The sequence below is a fragment of the Crassostrea angulata genome, chromosome 8 (assembly GCF_025612915.1).
Source record: "Crassostrea angulata isolate pt1a10 chromosome 8, ASM2561291v2, whole genome shotgun sequence".
In the NCBI taxonomy this organism is placed as follows: domain Eukaryota; kingdom Metazoa; phylum Mollusca; class Bivalvia; order Ostreida; family Ostreidae; genus Magallana; species Magallana angulata.
The window spans coordinates 38,846,524-38,870,161 of record NC_069118.1 but is presented as its reverse complement, the minus strand read 5'-3'; the positions used below and the strand labels follow the sequence as shown (position 1 = coordinate 38,870,161).

Below are 23,638 nucleotides of genomic sequence, written 5' to 3'. Positions count from 1 at the left end.
CACCCTATCATCAACGGATCGCATTACCTTAATTATTGATAAAATAAGAGATGAACAGATTCTTTGCAAAAGGTGTTCTTTTTATTGCTCTGCTCGTTATCGTGCTAACTGCTGAATCAACATGCAAGAGTTTGATTCAATAAATTGACAATTGACATTGGACATCTGTTGCTATAATATTTTGCATTTTGCATCAAAATCTATTGTGTCAAAAGGAAATCTCATAATGTTGAGAGAGAGAGAGAGAGAGAGAGAGAGAGAGAGAGAGAGCAAATTAAGAGGTTGGACACCAACTGATTCATTAAGTTCACAACATCACTTTGATTTTTTAACAAACTTGTACCTCCATTTTTTAAGTTAGTGTGGAGAAAAATCGTATTGAAAATTGCACATGTAGATAATTGTTGCCATTTACATTTGGGTGCTGCCCTATCCTCAACCTATTCCCTTTTCAGAAGTGGAGAGGTATATCCTTCTATATATACATAGATGGATAAATCATTTATTTCTAATTCATGTCTGTCCAGTTCTCAAAATAGAATACCCGGCCTCAGCCCACAGGTCAGGATAATAACAATTCACAGTGCCAGAGACGGTGTATTTCAGACGGAACATTTTGTTTCTCGTCCATCCCCGCCCCACTATCAAAAACGTGGAATTTATACATCTACATATGCAATTTAAAAAAATCTATATATCGACGTCAATTTTTCAGAAAGAGATAAAAAGTAGATAGTTATGATGGAATAAATAACAAGTGAAAGAATCCTCAAAATGTATTTTAAATCAAATTATACTTTTATAGTTTTATTCAATTCATTTCATTAAATGGGGTTGCTGGCATCAACTAATAAGTATACTATTCACCAGCGGTAACCTTTGATTTTGTACTGGAATGCGACGCTAAATATATAATCCGGAAACTGCGCACGTGTTTGGTTTCAACTTATAAGTCGCTTCTTACCTGCCCCAGTGTTGAGTCCTGACCGTAGTAAAGTTCATTCAGTTTAGGAGCATTTTGACTTACACATCGAACAGATATGGCAGAAAGAGTCGTTGTAGTAGCAGTCGATGGGAGCGACCAGGCCGATAAAGCCTTTAACTGTAAGTATTTCTGTATATTATACATTTATGTGGGGTTTTATCCGCCCATTTATTTTGAGCAACAACATGGATGAAATGTTTCTGTCAGTTAAATGGCGTTAGATTGCACGCCGGGTTGTATTTCGCTCGGGTTTCCCAATAAATACACCACGGTTGAATGGGTTTGTATAGTCTAAAGAAAAAAAAGCTCTTGTAATTATATCTATTAGTCCTGATTTTGATTTTAACCTAACCTTTCTTTTATCTGAAGTGATGAAGTCTCGAGTTCCGTAGGTGTGTCAATTTGACCTTCAGGGGTCTTTTTGGAGGCGTTGCGCTTCAACAGAATAGAACATTCTGGGGCTTTTTTTTATCTCTCAAATTTCATCGATCGACCTTTTTACAAAACGTGTGTGTTTTTAAAAAAAAGTTTGTTTACACATGAAATGTTTGAGGCTTGGATAACCATAATATAGAGTACAGTACCAGGTGAAAATTCACGCGTTTCGGTCAGGTAGCCTGGGACTGTATATATCTACGGGACTGCTTCGACTATCGTCGTACATTAAGTATTTCATTGCCCTACCTTTTTTTCAGTGTTGTTGACCCATCGGTATTTGACCCAGATAATGAAATTGGGTCAGTTAGGGTAACATAACTTTGACAGCGTCATTGCTTAGCGTTGGGTCTTGTAAAGTAAATAAGTATCTGTCTAAGATGATCTCTCTCTCTCTCTCTCTCTCAACATATTAATTCCTCTAATGAATTGTCTTGGGAAACAATAAACATGAAAATAAATTAATTAGGGGGAGGGGAGGGTGGTTATAGGGATTATTGAAGGGGGGGATCAAAGAATGTAAATGAATCAGTATTAAATGTATATAAGTAAGGCAGCTGCTACATATGTACAGACAACAACAATCACATAGATGATCTACAATTTGGCTCAGGACAGTCTGGCAAATGATTGATCATCTTTGAAAATTGGCAGTAGTTATCTGTACATCAATCTAAATCCACCAAGCTGTGTAGAATACATGTGTAGGGACATAGGGAAAGTGCTAACACCACAGTGCTTACTGTTCAGGTGAATCAATCACAATGTGTACATCTGACACCTTTCCCACTGACCAGTACACACACTGTGTATCTAACCCCCCCCCCCCCCCCACTTAGTGACCAATTAACACAATGTGTATATATGACCCCCCTCCACCCTTTCACTGGCCTTTTAGCACAATACACAGCATGTGTACACATGTACAATGCCCCCTATTGACCAGTAAGTGTTATCAGTGTAATCCATATAAACACACAGGTGTTAATCCCTGTCCAGTCTGATACCTGTGTATCCATGTCTAGCGGGTTTATATAGGTGTTGGATATTCACCTGTACAATGCCAAGACTATTTAAAGATCAAAGAGTTGTTGTAGAGAAAGAGATCCCCTCAGGTCAGAGATGGAACTGTGAGAGTGTAGGCAAGTTAAGTTGCGTGTATTGTAACACCAGTGTTTGTCAGCAAGCCATTAATCCATTTTTACCATTATTTTAAGTATTAATACATGTACTATGAAACTTAATGTTTCAAAGTTTTCAGTTTGGGTGTACTTTATCGCTACCATTGTAAACAAGAGACAAATTTTTGAAAGAGATACTTTGTAAGATAACAACACTAAATGATTCAATCGTTATTCTGAATTTTAATTAGTAAATGAATTCACCTGTGACTAAATCATGTAAAGATAGGGAGGTATGTTAACGTATTTAAAGAACACTGTCTCAGATATCGATCCTTTTGGGTCAAGTAAGGTCGCTGACCCCCTTGAGAGATTTTTGATCAATAGCCAACTCTGCATAGTTTGCCCAACAATTCACATCAGACTGATTTAGATTTGATTTATTTTGTACCCTTTATTTACACTGAGATTATCTCTGTATTAAAAGGGGGTTTTAAATTGTGGTCAGTAAACATTAAAAGCACAATTAGCTACGACATCTCATATGATGAAAAAAAAGAGATGTACTTTTACTAAACAAACTAAAATAAACATAATTGATAACAGACAAATACATGTAAGTGCCCCCCCCCCCACCTTAATCCCAACCCCTCCCTAACAAACGTCCCTTACCCACCCCACCCTAAATCATTTTAGATTGTGTCCATTATCGTGTCACCTTTAATTTTCCATCTATCCTCTGGTTGTTAACCTGAATGTCTTTGTGAGTTTTCTTCATCGACATTGTTCTGGCTACAGCTAGCAGTAGGCTGTAGCTATGTTGTTCATGTAGGTGTATATATATAAATGGTGGATAATTAATTTCTCTTTCCTTTACTTCTATAATGCATTGATATAAATTTGACAACAAAGATGCCAAGAGAGAGAGAGAGAGAGAAAAGGGACGAAGCAGATGTTGCTAAGCAAAGCATGTACCTGTAATTCATCTACTCACAGGGATGGACTCTCTCTCTCTCTCTCTCTCTCTCTCTCTCTCTCTTTCTTTCTCTGCATTATAATGACAGAAATATTTTTTTACTTCCATAAAAGAGGTAGTACATTAAGGTTCCTCGACACACCAAAATTTTATTTTATGGATAGATAGAGAATCTTTTTTGAAACATGATTCCACAAAAACAGAGATCAATATCGGCTTTCAGTTATTTTATACGAATGTTTTTGTATTTTTTCGGTGAAATAGGAAAAACTATTTTGCAGACAAACAGAATATATTAGAGCTTAAAACTTGTTGTCAATAAATATGTAATATAATTATAAATAAATTCATGCCAAAGATCTTTTGGTCAAGTGTTTAATTTTTTGATTAAAAAAATATTTCTGAAAATCCAAGTTGTAATTCTTTAATATCTTTTTAATCTATGGATGAAATTTTAAAAATAACATATAGTCACATAAACTATTTACTAAACAATGATATTTTACACTGAAATGAATATGCAAAATTTTGGGAAAATTGCTATTCATCAAATTTGAACCGATCCCTATTGAAAAAAAAACTGATCCCGATCAGAATTATTTTAAAATTGAAATTTTACAAATAAACTGCAGTTTTTTTCTAAGTAATTGATATGAATTATAAAGTTAGTAAATGACGAAACCATTTTACAGCTAAACAACCTGAAATTTTTGCAAAATTCTGATTCATTCTAACTTTATGCGATTTCGTTCGGGATCAGTTGAATTACAATCGGGATCGGTTCGATTTTAAAATTTTCCATTTATACTTTAATTTCACTATTTGGTTTCAATTTCTTGGTGAAATATGATTGTACAGCAATTGTTAAATGCGAGTAACAGTTTATCTGCAGTTTTTATCCATAGATTTTAAAGATATCTACAAATATTTTTTTTACAAAAATATTTCAAAGTTTATCTGGCCGTTTTTCATATGTATTTATAGATAATTGTATTGTGCATTAATTGATAACAAATTTTTAGCTCTAATATATCTTGTTCGCAGCTAAAACGATGTTTCCGGTTTCTATAAAAAAAATACAAAAAAATTCATATAAAATAATCAGAGGTCGATATAGGTGTCATTTTTGAATAATCATTTCTCAAGAGAATTCTTCATCGATCCATCAAATAATGCATTGGTGTGTCGAGCCACCTTAATTCACACCAAAAAGTACATATTTGGAGCCACATAGATACATGTGTAAATGTTTTGACTACCATGTCTAAATTAAGGATCTCTTAGCAGCAGGTTAAGCTTTTGATTAATGGGTAGTACATATCAAACATAGGAAATCAATACTTTCAATCTCTTTTGTGCTGTTATATTACACAGGTCTCCTTTTGCTACTGTATAATCAGTAAAAAAAAAATCTATAATTGACTGTATATAAACACAGTAATTGTAGTAGACAAACGGTGTTTGTGTGTGAGGGTGTACCGTACATAGTTTGGATACTTTCACTTCAGGATCTATTAATAGGATACTTAAACCTTGTCTGGCATGTCTGCTATCCTCTTTGCTTAAGTTTATTAAGATTTATCACTGGCTAAGATGTATTGTACAAGCCTTTAGTTTTCACAGACATACCCTATATATATAACTGTATTGATTCTGAACTTTAAAAAAATTCCTCCTCACTGTTAATTATGGATGTACAGTAAAAATGTAGACAGTTTATTTTCTGGAAAAGGAACTGGCATGTCAGTCTGTAATTAATTTATCATATACCGTACATACTTGATGAAATTCAGGTGCATGGAAGTATATACACTGAAACAGTTGTGTAACCTTAAGTTGACCTACATGTACCTACAGTGTAGCTTGAAGACCATAAAATTCAGTGCAAATTTTTAACACAGACAATGTAGAATCTGCGTTATTTTTATGGATAATATTTCAACGGGCAGAACTTTCTACTGGACCATACCAGAGTGTGTGTAACTGTAATTCATGCTCCCACGGTGAAGGGACAGGTTAGATAAATCTCCCTCGGGGTAAATTTAATGTACGTCCAGATTTGTAACACATTGACACATATATATTCCAAAGCATGCTTCGAAAGTCTGCCTACCTTGAAGGTGAAAGGGTCACAATGCTATTTTATCTTAAAGCGTTTTTTTGGTTCATTCAATGGCCTTACTCTAGTCTTCTCCCATTGATGAATCGTCAAATTTTTTAAGAGATTGCCTAAGAAATTCCTCGTTTTTAAACACTTCTTAAACTCACTAGGAAATGGAGCTAACTATCTTGTTAAAGGAAAAAAAAAAGTTGAATCGACATTTTCTGGAGCGACGTAGAGTGTCGTAGCGACGTTGTAAATCACTGTCTCTCGGAATGTCCTTCTTGACTTTCACTTTGTCAGAGCCCCGAAGGCAGACACATCTAAATAATTGCACCGATGTAGCACGACCTCTAGGAGGTGTTTTAACATTCATTAGTATTCTAATTTCTGTTCTTTATGCTTCAAGTACATGGTAAAGTATAACTTGACTTGTATTGGTTGGGTCAGGTTGGGATGGGGGAGGGGGGGGGAGTTCTTAAGTGAATACCTCTGGACAGAGGGTACACTACAGGGATGGAATTTTAATGGGGTTTGATACCATGATGCATTGCGTCTCATAAATAATGAGTCTCTCCAGAAAGGAAAAGAAAAGAAGATATTTACAAAATGATTTAAATTCATGCTTTAGAGTTCTGAATTATGAATAATTTGGCCAATTAAGTCACAGAGAATTAATGCACATCATTATTTTTTCCCCATTGATTTCATACGTTGTTATGTTTGTTGACTATGAAGTGTAATCCATCAACAGATTTGTGTCTGGGTGAAAAGAAAAAAAAAAAAGGAGGGAGTGATGTATTTCAATTTCATAATCTTATTGAGTCATTATTAAGAACATTTGAAAATAAGACACCAGTACAGAGACAAAAAAATGGTTTTCTTAGAATTTTAATGAAATTCATCCATTGCAGCAGAACCTAATATTGCATGCATTTACACCACTGCGCTGCAGATGTGCACCAGTCAAAACCTGTTTAAATGTTTGTAATTAATATCGTTCTTCAAATATTAAGGCGTATCGTTATGTAAACTGTGCTGAGAATTATATACAAGGGTTGTTTAGTTTTATTTTTTTTGCATTTATCTCTTCTGGCTACCATGTGGACGTAATTTTGAGAGAGCCAAAATTATCAACACTGGCTTTTGCCAAATCCTATTGAGAAATTTTCAGATTTGAATTTAAAGTCCTTTCCTGTTCTTCGTCAAATATGTTTTTATAGACAACCATTATGCACAGACAGCCATTAATTTTGAAGTACCGGGTATTATTATAATCAAACTTATAGCCAGCAATTAGCAGTCAGACAGAAATTTTTGATTAATAGGATGTTATGAAATTGAATTTTATGCTTTGAGGTGTTTTCATGGTACAGTCCCAGAAACTTTCTACTTTCCCACTTGAACGGTGAGCGCACTCTGAGCGAACAGAACTTGGTGAGCTCTTACGAACGGTAAATGGTGAGCGAACCCAGAGCGCAAACGTGAGCGCAAAGTGAACGGTGAACGATATGTGAACGCAAGAGAAACGATTTATGCAGATTGCTTCAAGAGTTATTCTTATATTGTGTTTCGTCAGTAATAAGAAAAAAACAAAACAAACTAGATTCGATCTCGTTGCGAGCAACGAGTGGGTCTTCCGTGAGATTTTTGAGTAGAGAAGACGACTTTTGAGACGAAATTGTTATTCTATCCAAAAAAATAGGAAAATTTTTTTTCGGCAGTCGGGGCTTGAACCCGGGTCGCCTGGGCCATGTCCACGACTATATCAACTGAGCTACTCGGGCTCTCGCTTCAGGACTTTGACTCTTAATTTCTCGAGAACGCCTTGATCGATTTTAAAACAAATTACATATTCTGAATCAGTAAGAGGGTCACTATCAACTGTTAAAATATAAAAAAGAAATATTAAAAAAAAAAAAATTCGAAAAATTTAATTTTTTAAATTTTTTTCCTTTGACAAAAATAAGTGACGGCAGACACTTTCTTGAGTGTGTTGCGCCAGAAAAACAGTAGGTCTATCATCTCTGAACATTTCAGCCTTATATCTTTACTCATTTTTGAAAAACCTGTCAGACAAAATTGACTTTTAAAAATCGTAAAATGACGATAACTTCCGAACGGAAGTGAATTTCTAAAAAAAATTCCGGCGGTACAAACTACGGACGGCGGGGCATCTTTACTGAAAATTTAAAAGAAATCGAACGAGTAATCGCCGAGAAATCTTCTGCACAAAATGTGTAAGGAAAAAAAGAATAATAATAATAATAATAATAATAATAGAATTGAAAAAGAAACCGAAGAATAATAGAAGGGTCTTCCGCTGAAGACGGAAGACCCTAATGATCTACATTTATGTATTGTTATTACACATGTAGCTTGAATATAATATTATCTGACTGAACGATAAGTCAACGCTGAACGAACGGTGAACGCAAGGTAAACGCATGGTGAGTGCTTTGTGAACGGGGAGCGTGAACGGAGCAGAGCACAATTGAGGGCTCGGTGAACGCAAGGAAAAATGGCTTTCTGCATATTTGGAATATGTTCAGATTACTATTTTGATGTGGCTCCAAACAATTATTTACAAGTGTAGCTAGTTGAAATACATTTACAGTACCTTAACTACCTTTTTTTTTTTTTACATTTACCAAATTTTTCTTTGAATTTTTGGTGTTTTTGAGGTGGTCACATGAAAGAGAATAATAAACACTCTATTCCTTATTTTTAATCAACACCGATTTTCAATTAATGTCCGTCTAGTTATTGTGGGAAGAGGTGGGGGTAAAGAACAAATGGACTCTAGTTATATAAAGGAAGAGTCAGTTACAAACAAGCTTATTCATTCTACTTCACTGACAGTGTACATGTTCACTCTACTGTATCCAATTAATGTTTGCAGAAAATATTTCACAAGTGGAGACATCCATTTTATTTGAAGCATTAATGCAATCAATCAATAACCCTTTGCATTGGTGTTCATACTTTTATCTTTTGTCTTTCAGGGTATTGTGAGAATGTGAACCGCCCCGGCGACCATGTTATCGTTGTCTTTGGAGCTGAATACAAAGTTTCCTTTATGCGTGAGTTGCTTAATATGTTTTTCCAAACTTTTCTAGCGCTGCTTGTGGGTAGTTTTTTTTTGTAGATGTTTTTCATTGTTGAAAGTTAAATACCGGTACTAAAATTTGGAAGACAAAATTTACACGTTTCAACAATCCAGAAAGAATTGAAGACAGCAGGTTTTGTATTCCATATTCAGCCAAGTTTTTCCATATTCTCTCAGTCAGTCCCATAATCCTTGTGGGTTCGGCTAGCTTTGCTATCATGGATTTCTAAAAGATGATATAAAAGTTTATCTCATGCGACTCTTACTTACATTTCATAGGAATAGAAAAAAGGCGTTTTTATTTTGTAAAAAAAAAAAAAAAGAGAAGATGAACAATAACAAACAAACACCGAGTGTGTATTTGCAAATGTGTGCCCTGGATAAAATGTTGTTTAATCTTTTGACAGCTGGGCAGGTATCTGAATCGAGGCTGAAGGAAATTCAGGACGAGATGTCCAAGGAACAACAGAGGGTGGACGGGCTGACCAACAAATACGTGGCCCAGATGAGGGAGAAGAACGTAAGTACTGATAAGTAGATAATTTATAGATTCCTAATTTAACGAGAGGAATTAATATCCACATAAAATCGCGAGAAGCAAATCTCGCGGATTTTAAAATTTATTTTTCGAAGTAATGTAAACTAAATGTAACTATGAAAAAAATTCTTCTTCATTCATGATTTTATATTGTCGCGATGTGATGCAAAACGGTTCAATTGCGGAATTAATTACGTGGGTAAAATAAGGAATCTACAGTAATTAGATAATTTATTTCCAAGTTTGGACCCAAGGGGCATACAAGTTTACAATTATTAGAGAGATATTCATAAGTTTGAGATTTCACATAAAAAATAGTCCACTAAATACATGAATATGAATATGCAGCAGCTGGATAAATCCTGCGTATGCATTTTTACCAGTGTGCCATTAACATATTAACAATGTACATGTCAAAGCACCGTTCGTTAATACAGATAAGAAGATGATATCATGATTATGGCTACATGTATAAGTATTTCACTAGTACTTATACTGTTTGCACTGTAAAACATGCAGCCACGTAATAGTACTTATATAGTCTTTTTTAAGTAGCTTCACAACTATTATTGACTGTAGTACCTCTATAGTTGCTATAAAACAGCCTTGCTGTAGTATCCAAAGAACAAGCTATCATTGATATGGTTGTTATGTATACCAAATGTGACATGTTGTGTTTAAAGATGCACTTTACCATATTACATGTATCTATAATTAGTCCCCCCCCCCCCCCCCCCCCCCACTTTAAAAAAAAAACCCGTCTCTGAAGTCTTGTTCTGTTGCCTGTGAATAAGGACAACCTTCACATTTATAAGCATAGGATAGAGATTTGAATGAAGACAAATTCTTATGAATAATACCCTGTCGATCACTCCCTTTTATGCAATCTTCAAAGCAAGCATCCGGGGCACTTAAGTTGAATGATACAATAAAACAGGGACATTGTTTTTTGGAAAAATGCTTTGTTGAAAGGGTGTAGGTATCATTTTTGAGAAATAAATTACAAAATGACCTTTAATTGGGGGCACTTTACAATAATAGGCTAGCAGACTGTTCATAAGACGTCCCTGATTTACTTTGAAGGCATAGTAATTATAATACACATACATGCAAACTCCTAAACAAAACACATTGTATTGAAACACGCTTTTAACGAAGTCCCAGGGACGGCCAATTTAACTTCGTTATAAGCGTAATTCGTTATATCCGTCAAGTTTACAACATGAAATAGAGACTTGGGGAATGAAATTCACTTCGCTGTAAGCGTCAATTCATTATAAGCGTGTTCGCTATAACCGTGTTTTACTGTACAGACAAAAAGGAATAAACCGTCATTGCTTGCAGTGTATTTCAATCATTCAGACATGTAGTTTAATTGCATACATAAAAAAGGAACCATATTTGTAGGTCAATTAAATTATTTTCTTGTTCCGGTATGTATAAAGAAATTGTACAAATCAATCATTTCTTGTATTCTCTTTCATTCTCTTAATTTTCTCTGTTGGCCGTTTCAGATTAAAGGAGAGGCTGTGCCCATTACTGGCAAGAAACCGGAGGAAGCCATCATTTCCAAGGCAGAAGAGGTCAAGGCGGCCATGATCGTTATGGGAACCCGCGGACTGGGAACCATTCGACGCACGCTGATGGGAAGCGTGAGCGATTACGTCGTCCACCACGCCGGAATTCCCGTGATTGTAGTCCGTTCATGATTAGACAACTCTAGGATATATCAAATAGATTAACAAAGCAAGGAATACCGCAATAAATCGTACAAGAAGATTCGTCCTATCACCTAGGAGCTTTTTCTCTTCATCGTGAATGTCGATGTGTTTTTTATTTGTTTCGTGGTCTTTTTTTTTTTTTTTTTAAAGTACACTGTCAGAAGTTAGTGTGAACAATTGATTTGAAGTTTTTTCTTCTTATGGTAGTGCAATTGGTGTAAAACCAAAAAAAAAATAATTTGTATAAACAGTAGATTTCATTAGTGCTAGAAAAAAATATTAACCCCCCCCTCCCTAAAATATTTTTTAGTAATTTTAGTAAGGTAATGTTTTTGGATGTTCATTAGGGATCATTGCAGACTTCATAAAAGTTTTGCTTAATAAAACAAACAAACACAACGTGCAGGGATTTTGTTCATAAAATACTTAATTTTTGGACCGTTCTTTCATATATCAATCTTTATACATAATCTATATACACTCACATTTTTTGTATACAAAGGTATATTGGAAGTTATTTTTCAGTTACTTTATTATGGTCTATCATACCAACTGTTGGTAAATTAAAATCATTGGTTTATGAAATTTGCACTTTTTTTCCAACATCAGTGGTTACTTTTGTAACACTAACTTGTCAGCCATTTTGTCATTTTTGATTGTTGCATTATTTTCATCATTTTTTGGTCGTTGTATTATACAGCCTTCTTGTGAAGAAAGGAGAAAGAAATAGTCACCATTATGTGGTCTTGTCCATTTGCAAATGAGATTAAAGACTCGAAAATGTAAACATTACTTGTACAAGTTTGAAACTAGTTTTCCTTTGCAGGCTGTATAATACATTGACTGGGTATTTAATCTAGAATTTTAACAGTCATTCTAAGAAGGGATATCAGGATTTTTTTTTTTATTTTCAACAAAAGAATTAACAAATGCCATTTTATTTCTCTATTTGTGTTCATTGTTTTTGAATTTTTAAAATTTTGTTTGCATTTGTAAAATGTAAAGATTTCCATTCTGTCACCATTTTTGTACAAGGATGTGTAGAAGTTTAGAATACTCTTGGATAAAAAGTCTTCATTCCGGTTTTCTCATTCATATATCATGTATGTGGTGAAAACCAAAAAAAAAAAAATAAAATAAAGAGGGGAAATACTAATTCTTCTGAGAGTAAATAACAATGATTTTTTCTTAATGCGTATTTTTTTTTTAATCAATAATTAACACAATGAGCACTCCTTATAAACTGGTGGACTGTCTTAACAACCCATCAGAAGTATTTTCTCTGTAGACTGTAGGTTTATATACACATAGCTGTTATTGATTAAGTGTAAGGCTGTATTCCTTTTAACACCGAAAACTTTTGTTTCATGAATCTTTTTTGAATCTCAAACACATGTGAACAGCACACTGGTGTATAAATTTTGTAGGTGATAGTCAATAAAAGGATGTCCCAGATACCGGCAGTTGTTGTCTTTTATTACCTGTTACTCAGTGTTAGGGTGGGCTAAAGGGTGTTGACTTGATGTATGTCAACATCATTGAAAAGCAAAATGAAGAAAACTTTATCTTGTATTTAATCATAGTTTTTAGAAGCTTAAACCAGGGCAAGCATTTTGATGATGAATATCATTTTGGGCAAGGACAAGCAAAGATGTGTAATATCATATAGGATTAGCAAAGAAATGGAATATATCATATAGGATAAGCAAAGATGTGGAATATATCATGTAGGATGAGCAAAGATGTGGAATATATCATGTAGGATGAGCAAAGATGTGGAATATATCGTGTAGGATGAGCAAAGATGTGGAATATATCATGTACATTGTAGGATGAGCAAAGATGTGGAATTTATATCAGATATGTCATATCATATAGGATGGGCAAAGATATGGAATATATCATATAGGATGAGCAAGGATATGGAATATATCATATAGGATGAGCAAGGATATGGAATATACATATCATAAAGGATCATTGATAGTAAAGATGATTATTAGCTAGAATGAGCAGAGATAGAAATATCTAGGATGAGCCAAAAAAAAAAATGTACATGTATTTGCAACATCATTTATGATTCAACTAAGTCTGTAATACAGGATTACCAAGAGGTCTCATCAAAGATTGGCGAAATCTTCCCCATGCATCACACACAAGCCAAGATGAATTGAGCTTTGTATCATATTGTGTTTCTAAGTCAAGGGTTTAGATATGCTCTTGTAAGTGGTGGAGCGGATCAGAAACCCTTGACATCTATATGATTCATAAATAAACGGAACTCATAAATGATTTTCAATATAAACTTTTAAATGCACAATTCATGATTAAAAATCTGGTCCAACATTTTTAGTGTTATAACAGATTTTGAATATTTTCATTGTACCATAAGTTAGAATTTGGGAATGTTTGATGTTTGACCGTTTTCAAAATGCGTGAATGCATGTATAAAGAGAGATAACTCTCAAGATCTCTCTCTCTCTCTCTCTCTCTCTCTCTGCAATTTTTTCAACGGAAACATAAACTTACAGCTTAAACCTTGCAGGAAGACTGAAAGATAATTATGCTTATCGTGCTCATGGATTTCAAAAAATGATATAAAAGGTTACTGTATGCGTATTGTACGTGTATTTTGTATTTGGCGTGTACGATATTTTGCGGAAAATAGTTTTTGAACAAGTTGACGTGGATTTGAATTAGCGTATTCCTGAATGTAATTACTTTTATATATATATATATATATATATATATATATATATATATATATATATATATATATATATATATATATATATATATATATATATATATTTACATCTACCAAGTATTATTTCCTCTATTTCTTACGGAAATTTTTTAGTTAATTTAGAAACAATTACAATGAAATTTACACGCCCCATTGATCGATTGGTCGAAAACTAATCGGCTGAAACTGACAAGAAACTAAGATGACTGAAATTGACACGCCCTGTTTATCGATTGGTTCAAACCTACAGCGACATAAGAAAAATCACGGACCGCACGAAATTATCATGATGATGTCAGGCTCAAAGACTCACAGGAGACGATTTGGCTGGGTATTTTTTAGCTAACGCACTGGTGTACATTAACAGTAAATCAGTCAAAAGAAAGATGTTAATATAAACAATAAAATGCTTTTTTTTTAATGATTCATGTGGGTTATGAAGGTAACGATCATTGCAGAAAAAAACATAACCCGCTAACGCATTCCGCCAAAAAAAGCTAAGTAGAATACAAAGCCAAATATAATACGTTTACAGTAATTTGTCGCTTTGGCACATACAGTGTTGTAAAGAAATGGCCTACTTTTTTTTTTTTACCAAAACTATTACAAGATAGTGTTATTTAGAGGCAAACACTTGTTGCGGGTATTGCTGTCTAATGGCCACATGTATAAATAGTTTTTAATGGAACTGTAATAATAAGAAGAATCTTACATGTAATTGGCAAAAAATAGGGGAAGGAGGGGGGGGGGGGGGTTCATGAAAATAGAGAAAAAATATAGATATAAAATCTACTGCATAGACTCATTGCATCTTTTTTTTATTTTTAAAGTGTATGTGGGGAAGGAGGGGGGGGGGGGCTCATCCCGAAATCTTGACACGCCCCCCAAAAAATCCCAACCTGTAAGGGGGGGGGGGTCAGAGCGAATTTAATAACGTACATGTATATTTCGGAAATAGCCACTTACAGCCAAGTATATAATGCCTCATAGTACAAAGAGATAAGTATACAACTGTGGTTGGTTTAACCAAAAGTACTTGCACTCGAAAAAGCGCGTCACTTATCACCAAATTGCAAATCAGGAAAAATGAGAAACGTTTGAATCCCATAGCCGCAGGTATGTTGTTTAGCCTATTTTATATTTATTCTAAATATAGTTTATTAAACTGAAAATTAGATTAAAGAGTAAAATGACTGATGTATGCATATGCATATATATAATGTGTATACAAAAGAATATACTATGCATGTCTCAATAAAAGAACACTTTTGCATATACATGTATATTGCATAGACTTAGCATGTAATCGGTATTGTTTTTCTTGTTAACTTCTTTATCATATAGTTTAGCAAATATTATTTATATTACTCAGGAAAGTGAGAATTTTTTTTTGTATTTTGCAATGAATACAGGAACTGCAATGTGTCAGTTTTATATCGTATAATCTTAAAGGGACCTTGACACGATTTAGGATCCAAATTTTATTTCCTATTTTTCATTTTTAAATTTGTTTACGTTTGCATGCATTTTGAATGATTGACTTACATTTAAATTTTAGACGTCAAGATACCAGAGAGATACAGATTAAAAAAAATCATGGTTATGTTAACAAAGATTGAGTCTTTAGTTTTATATTTGTTTACAATTAATGCAAAGAAAAGAAATTGCCACTTCTTCGACAAAATAACTCGTGCCAAACAAGACCCGTTGGCGTGCAATGTGTGTTTATAAATGATATTTATTTACAAAATGCAACATTTGAAACTCTATTTTACTTATAACTCAATATTTGACTTTTAAACAAATTTTGACGAAACATTTTTAATGCGCAAATTTTCAATTCTAGATACTAAAAATGGAAAAACAAAGCTAAAAATCGTGTCGTAGTCCCTTATGAAATGTTTTTCTATAGAAATTCCACACTTAATTTTGTTTTGATTTTAAGACTTTTCATGACTTGTGAAGTTTATATTTAAATTAAAAAATCGCAATGTCATAAAAAAAATTAAACAAAACAATTTAACAGAGTTAAAACGTTAAAGAGGAGATAGAACAAACGCTTCTATAATAGTTAGGTACGAAAACTCTAATAATTACAACACATGAGTGTTAAATCAAAATATTTTTTTTAAATAAAAGTCCGATATGCATTTGCATGCTTGCATTTTGTATGGTGTTACACTCAATTGACACCTTACTCACACACAGAATTTTATACCAACCCCCCCCCAAAAAAAAAAACCCCAACCAACTAACATTAACTGAGTAGAAAAAATATCAGGGTGAGGGTTAGCGGGAGTTGAAGATGGTTAACCTTTACATTTATAAAACGAAAATATTTTTCAGAGTATCCTATTCCGGAAGCTGTATCAATCAGAAAACATATCACAATGAACGTCACCGACTCTCTATTTACCACCGCAGTCTCTGCAGGGGAACCACGCATGCCGCCAAAATCACCAGCATTGGGCACTTATCAGAAGGGGGATTCTTCATTGACATTCGGAAAGAAAATCACGCATCTTTTCGACTCCTCCAGAAACACCCCGGGGGCGCCGCATTCTTTGTCATTGTTTTCATGCAACGACAGTTACCTAACCCCGACGGCATACCTAGAATTAGACGCATTAAGTGACGACAGAGCAATGACGTATTTGCCTGTCATACTTTTTCTCGGTGTCATCATGATTTTCGGAATCCTCGGGAATCTTCTAGTCCTGTACATATACTGCTCCGACTCCAAGCGGAAACCGGCCAACAACTTCATCATCACTATGGCATTATTCGATTTCCTGGCATGCGGCATCGCCATCCCACTAGATATCTATGATATGCGCTTCCACTACACCTTTTTCAACCCTGTGGCGTGCAAAGCTTTCCGATATTCCGAGTCTGCTTTCACCAATGCTTCATCATTCATTTTGATTCTGATTGCCATTGATAGATACCTGAAGATTTGCAAACCCCTTTTACCCGAATCCCCAAATCGAAGTAAGCTTATGTGTACTGTAGCGACCGTATTTGGGTTTGTAATTGCGGCACCGACTTGTTTGCTGTTCGGCATCAAGCGTAAGCAAATCTATTTAAGAAAGTACTGCGGATTTGATTGCACCGTCTCAGATGAGTACAGAAACACTAAATTCAATAAATATTACTACGCGTTGTTACTTGCTTTATTTTTCATAACCTTGTTTACGCTGATTGGGTTTTACCTCCGTATTTGGATTGCTATTAGAACTAGAAGAAACAGCGTTATCGGGGACAGACCGTCGGTCATCCATTCTTCTGTTAAAAGCAACGATTCGAAAGAATCGCGTAGGAGCTTCACAAAACGAAAGAGAAACCAATCGAGCACAAGCGATGATGACGTATTTGTCAAAAGCGACAGCAAACAAATGCTGAACAATCACCAGTCGTGTACTCCGCGAAAGTCGCGCATCGATCGAATCGGTTCCAGCGTCACAACGATGATCGGAAACGTCCGCTGCACCCGGACAACGAAGATCTTCATCGCGGTATCCATTGCGTTTATTGCCTGCTTTCTGCCAAGCATCACGGTCAATCTTCTCCAAGCAAACGTGAAAAGCATTCAGATGACCAAGTCTGACGTAGTCAAGGTCATATTGAAGCTTCTGGCTCGGGTCCATTTTGTTAATCACGCCATTAATCCGTTAATCTACAGCTATCTAAACGTCAACTTCCGCAACCAATGCGCAAAAGCGTACAAGCGACTTGTTTCCACATGTAACGAAAAGCTGTACAGGAGAAAAGCGTCGATTTCTTCTAGATCTTCTAGGAGCGGATCAAGTAAAAAGCTGCAAAAGACAGACAGCGATGTGAAAACAAACGAAGTTCTACTCGAACACACGAATCAATCACAGAACACTGAAACCAAGAACTTGTAAATCAGATACAAATGTACATGTATATTTTATGTTTTTTTTTAAGAACGATAATTGATATATTTTTTTATGAAAATTGATTTTGATTCAATAAAATATTTTTTGAATAAATATGATTTTTCTACTTTTCATTACGTGTTTTGTATTGTTTTGTATTGCCCCCCCCCCCCCCCTTTTAAATTTCATAGTTTAAAATGACATTAGAATTGTAGTAAACTGCACAGCAATGATAAGGAAGGATTTCAAGTGATCACTCGGAAATCCTGTCGTCTTCATCTACTCGTAATTCCATTTGAAGGGCAATTTAATATGCTGGGTACATTATTATTAAAACACCACTTTATCATATGCTGTGTTTTGAGTGCTTGTATAGTATAAATTGAAAATAAAATTATACAGAACGATGCTTAGATGCTATGCGATGTCACCGACACATCCAGTCAATATTATAAACCCTCGGACGACCTTATCTGTTCATTGTGGGTGTGGTTACAATTTGATGCGTTGTTTAGAACCATTTTAACAAGACCTTGGACTAACTATATTTTTTTTGCACATCAAAAAAGTTTATAATGACGTTGGTTTCAAGTGAAATATACATAGATTGCATGTGCATTAGCTCAAAGGCCAGTTAAATCTTGTTGATTTCATAGAGCCATGGCCTACGTCACATTGCTGTTTGACACAACTACCCAAAGTCCAGGCTCTTATTAAAATGGTTCTAAACTAGGTGCATTCAGATTTCGGGGAATTTGAAATCAACCTCTGGCAGCATTTGGTAGACTCGCTGAACAAAGTGTTAAAAAAGTACACGTATTCAGATCATCAGATATTCAGCAGATCACAATAATACATCGTACTTGGTATGCTTTTTAAAGGGATGATCATGCGTTGTAATCATTGGGTAAGCTTAATATATTACACCAACGACTCACGGTTTTGGGGGAAATATATTACGCTGGATAGAGGATTACTTAATATTTGACTGGATAGAGGATTACTTAATAGGTAACAGAGGGTGACATTAAAAGGATTTACATCTGCATTTCAGATGTTAAATGCCGGAGTTCCCCAGGGTTCAATACTTGGTCCTTTCCTATTCCTTTATAGGAACCATTAAATTCTTACTGTCTGCCATTATGTCGAACAACTTCTTATTACAACAGCTACCGTTCCGTCTACAGTTAAAGGTCAAAACATGAAAACCAAAATAAACCCAAAGCTTGCAAACATTACAGTTTTGGCAATAGGAGAAACTATTGTTTCATGTCAATTACGGAATAAAGCGAGATTGTGTATATAAATAATTAAAATAAATGCAGAAATATCGTTTCTATTACGTTTATTTTACGAAAAAATGAATCCAATTACAGAAGTGACGCAAAGAAAAAACTGCTTTAATGCCTATTGCAAAATTAGGTTAATTATTAAGGGTAAATGATAAAAGGTACGCGAAAAAATAGTACAGCATGATTGTTCAGTGATTTTTTTTTCACAATTTAAATAGCATTATCTTTGTTTTGGAAAAAATGGAGACCTTAATATATATGATACTTCTTACTTTCATAATCGGGTAAATAAAAAGACGGATGTCTAAATTAAAAATGTAGATTTTTGTTGGTTTTATAGCTTTTCATGCATTTTATACATGAGTTAATATATCTGAACTAAAATTAAATGAAACTACAAAAACATTGATGAAGCATTTGTTGAAGTTATAGAAGCAATACACATTGTTTTTCAAAAGAATTAATTGCATTGATCATGAAATGCGTTTTATCCATTGGCATGATCCATGTTGCAAGCTCGAGTTTCTCGTATTGTCCTAATCATGTTGTATATTTTATTTGATAAAATGAAATATATCGGAAAGGACAGTACTACCAGTACATGTATGTTTGGTCACAATATTAAACGTTGTTTACTACTCATAAGCACATTGCATGCTTTTTTATTTCTTTTTCGCCTTTATTTCCTGCTAGCTATAGTGGATGCATACATTTAGTTGCACGCAATGATTAATTCTGAGGAAATGTCAACTAAAACTTCTACCGGAAAAAATTCAAAATGCCTATCTTAAAAGGATATCAGAAATTTCATGTTAATTGTAAATTTTGAATTTACGGGTGGCAGCTAATACAAAATTTACAAGTTGTCGTGTTGTAAATTTTGTATAAATTTACTGCCTCCCGGTAAATTTAAAATTTACTATACAACTTGACAGAAAGAATGGTCACTGTACATAGTGCAAGGATAAAGTACGTGTTTATATGTAATAAAAACTAAATAATCAAACTAAAAAAAAAACTCTTGAAAAAAAAATTGATTTTCTCAAAATCTAAAACCAAGTTAGATTTCCTTTCATTCTAAGAGATAACAAAGGAGGACGGAAAACTGATCTTCATTAGCGATTGTTTGCGGTACTGATGTTTCAATACTGATAACTAAGAGCAGGTCAGAGAAAGGAAACTTCCAGGAAGTGTTTATAAATTATATATTCAACTGATAAAAGTTCTTATTGCGGTCAACTGATTGTTTATCACTTTCCATTTGTGGAATGTTTTTTTTTTTAATTTCCTTTGATTTTTGAATTGTCTTCTTCCGATATATCCAAATCATATCGTACTTTATCACACGAGATAAGGACCAAATTAATGTCCTTAAGTGTAGATTAGATGTATTTAAAAAAAATCACATATACCCAATGCTGTTAACCAGTGGAATTTATTAAATACAGAAGCCAGAACAGCCATGCAACTCCAACAATGCCAGCCATGCAACTGTTCCGTAAACACATGCATAATGTTACAAAATTATTTTTCTTTTGGCAAACGTTGTACCAACATAATTCATAAAAAGCTGAGACACAGCTGTGCATTAAATTATGATTTATATAAACGTTATATTATAAATAATCCGTTCTGTTTATGTGGCAAAACTTATGTTTTACCACATTAACACAATGGATTACATATATTTATAATATTTGTATCATTTCTCTTTTTCTTGTAAAAAATATTCTAGAAACAACTTGTTTGGCCAACTATTCATGCTATAGATTTAGTCAATATTAAAATTAGTTTTTACATTTTTATGGTAAGGATAATCTATCTTTACATACATGTACATGTACTAACAATATCTTTTTTGCTTTTGTGCAAAAATTTATTGACGAATATTCGAGATTCGAGTAATTTGTATTTGTTTATATATGCATTTATATCAGTTGATATGTTATTTCTATATCATGACTGTTATTAATTTATTTCATTTAAGGAGACGATCCAGTAAGTTGCAAAAATTTGCATCTAATCTATTGGAGTTTGTCTAATGATCAATAAAATATGTTCAAAACAAAAATATCTGTTGTACATCCGGCAATCGGACTTTCTGATCTAAAGCTCTCATTTTGGTGTTACTGATGAAAAAAATAAATAACCGGTGATTAGAAATATGCGTGTTGTTGGGAGTTGATTTTAATCAACTCTCCTATGCACTTACTCGAACAAACCGAGAGTGAAACAGTGTTTGGACCTAAGCACAAATCAATACCGCTGACAACACTTAGTTCTTCAAAATAATCGATAAATTCCATGCAATGTATTCTTAAACATTGTTTTTCAGGAAAACTTATTTAAACCTTGTGAGATTTTAAATGGCACAAACAGTTTAGATATTTTTTGAAGTCGTGTGTATTCCTCCGCTAGAGATCAATGTAGTCCCGTTCAACCAGACGCTCGGCTGTCTCCGTTAATATCCGACAAAAAATTGAGTCTCTTTTGCTTGTCAGAGATAAACGGAGACAGCCGAGCATTTGGATGAACAAGACTAGAGTTCAATCTTGCCTGGGTCCATACTATTTCTCAGAAATATTTCGATTACTGATACTACTTGCCATGCAAAATCACATATTGTTGATTTTAAAATAATTGATAATCGATAAAATCAACTCCCGGCAGTACTTCAGTACTTTGATTTTTGGTATGTGGCCATGGACTTTGCGATTGGTCAGAGGCTATTTATTTCCCTGATGAAGCTATTTATTTCCCTGATGAAGCGATGGCTTTTCAAATCTCTTGATAGGTATAGAATTGATGTTTGTGATTTATCTTGATTTATATACAGATAAATGTAAAAAGTGTGTTCCGTTTTTGATATGAAATCGCAAAATAATAAAGCATAAACTATGTAAACGCCACTAACTCATATTAAAATGAGTCAGCTCCAACATGACGTTATACTTCATGGAGAACTCCCCCAGAAATAGAACTGAAAATGAATATACACACATGTACATTTGTATGCAGGCACGTAGCATCGTTTTCGAAAAGGGGGGGGGGGGCAGACTCATCCAAAAAAATTGACAAGCAAAAAAAAAGGGGGATGGGTGGGAAAGGTCAGAAGAATAAACTGTCAATCTCTTCCCCCCAGAAATTATGTAAATGTCACAATTTCCCCCCACAAATGTATTATATCAATCTAATCTTTATCGATCTTTACCCTGCAGTCGAAAAAGATCAAGTTAACTTGTACCACAAAGTTTGAGAACCCTTCATTACCAAATTCACAAATTCAGACACTTTTCGGGGGGGGGGGGGGGGGGGGGGTCCGCGGTGATAATTTTGTTTGCCAGTCGGGGTGGGGGAAAGGACCTATATATTTATAATTTTATCATATATGAAATGAATAAGTTTATATTTTCCAGGGTGAAGGGTTGAAACCACTATACCACTATCGTATGTACATTAAAAAAAGTACTTTTTTTAATGTACATACGATACACATTTTTTTTTAAACGACGATAAAGGGCGATTTTAACGGCGGGTTTCATTTCGATACGATAGAGCATGTATTGAATGACCATTTACGTTATTTTTTTTATTCGGGAAAAAAATGTTATAAATGTCAGTGTCTGACAACCGATCCCTTGTGCTTTGATCCACGCAATGTTTCTCTTTGGTACGTATATGTGCACGCATGTGACGTTTAGAGTATTATGGAAAATATGCCAGCAAAAAAAATGCTGTTCATGATATTACCTTGGGTACAATTAATATTGATTATTAATTATGATTGCATATCCATTTGAATTTTATATAGCATTTCCAATTTGATGGCATTTGCTTTTATGGAGCTTTGAACGCAACTTATGGTTCTATAGGTAAAATTAAAATTTGACAGTAATCGCTTTAACATTTCACTAATTAAAGAATAACATTTCGTTTATCGCATCGAGAGTATAGTCAATCTAAAATTTTACATATAAAATCGCTCCTCTATATGATGCGCTAATAGTAGAACCGTTTTAACAAGAGCTTGGAATTTGGGCAGTACGTGACTGACTCAGATTTGACGAAGGCGGGGCCTACTCATGGTTAACTGTCCAGTCATTGGCTAATAGAGATGAATATATTGAACGCAATGACACTCACCCGACTTCACCCAGAGATGTATATTTCGCTGAAACAGCGACAATTTCACACAGCAGAGCATATCTTTCCGGCTTTGACAGTCTATGAATATTAAGGAGCATCTGTTAGCGAATTAGAAGAAAGCAGGTCAATATTTGAAAGCTTGTTTGATGAGCAAACCAGATAGTAACATACCACTGAAAGTCCAAGCTCTTGATAAAACAGTTCTAATTTTTGCGTACCGTAGAGGAGCCGTGAGCGTGTTTCAAATAGATTGCGAGAGCTGTCCATTTTTTCAAAGGATCTCTCATTTTTCCATGAGTGAATATATTATAAGGGTTGTTCGGAAATTATTGAGACATTTTACTCTTACTCCCTTAAAAAAAAAAGATGAACCATTGAAATTTCACTAAAAAGTTAACCAGGGTACCATCTATTAATGTGAAAAATGTCAAGTCAATGATATCATTAGATCATATCTGGTAAGCTGACGAACTTGCTTGCGTCCAGTGACCCAGCGCAGCCCTAAAATCATTGCAACGTCATTTTAAAGCGTTTCCTTGATCCTGTATTTTATACACCTTACCACAGGT

At 34.3% G+C, this 23,638-nt stretch overlaps 2 protein-coding genes across 2 annotated transcripts; both read left to right on the top strand.

The window, feature by feature from the left end:
- The first annotated feature begins 944 nt into the window (after window positions 1-944).
- Window positions 945-12,443, top strand: LOC128160009 (uncharacterized). The gene is made up of 4 exons (XM_052823246.1): window positions 945-1,104; window positions 8,624-8,701; window positions 9,135-9,247; window positions 10,780-12,443. Exons 1-4 carry the CDS (start codon window positions 1,041-1,043, stop codon window positions 10,972-10,974), a joined length of 450 nt encoding a protein of 149 aa, XP_052679206.1. The 5' UTR covers window positions 945-1,040; the 3' UTR covers window positions 10,975-12,443.
- Window positions 12,444-14,730: 2,287 nt separating this feature from the next.
- LOC128159383 (neuropeptide receptor npr-1-like) lies at window positions 14,731-17,765 on the top strand. Its single transcript, XM_052822449.1, has 2 exons — window positions 14,731-14,848; window positions 16,079-17,765. The coding sequence occupies exon 2, from the start codon at window positions 16,123-16,125 to the stop codon at window positions 17,635-17,637; it is 1,515 nt and encodes a 504-aa protein (XP_052678409.1). The 5' UTR covers window positions 14,731-14,848; window positions 16,079-16,122; the 3' UTR covers window positions 17,638-17,765.
- The last annotated feature ends 5,873 nt before the right edge of the window (window positions 17,766-23,638 follow it).

Bases quoted from the DNA above. Each gene is read 5' to 3' on its own strand.
- LOC128159383 (XM_052822449.1), top strand. From the start codon at position 16,123: ATGAACGTCACCGACTCTCTATTTACCACCGCAGTCTCTGCAGGGGAA.
- LOC128160009 (XM_052823246.1), top strand. From the start codon at position 1,041: ATGGCAGAAAGAGTCGTTGTAGTAGCAGTCGATGGGAGCGACCAGGCC. The intron at 1,105-8,623 runs GTAAGTATTTCT...TTTGTCTTTCAG, and splicing joins GGCCGATAAAGCCTTTAACT to GGTATTGTGAGAATGTGAAC. The intron at 9,248-10,779 runs GTAAGTACTGAT...TGGCCGTTTCAG, and splicing joins CCCAGATGAGGGAGAAGAAC to ATTAAAGGAGAGGCTGTGCC.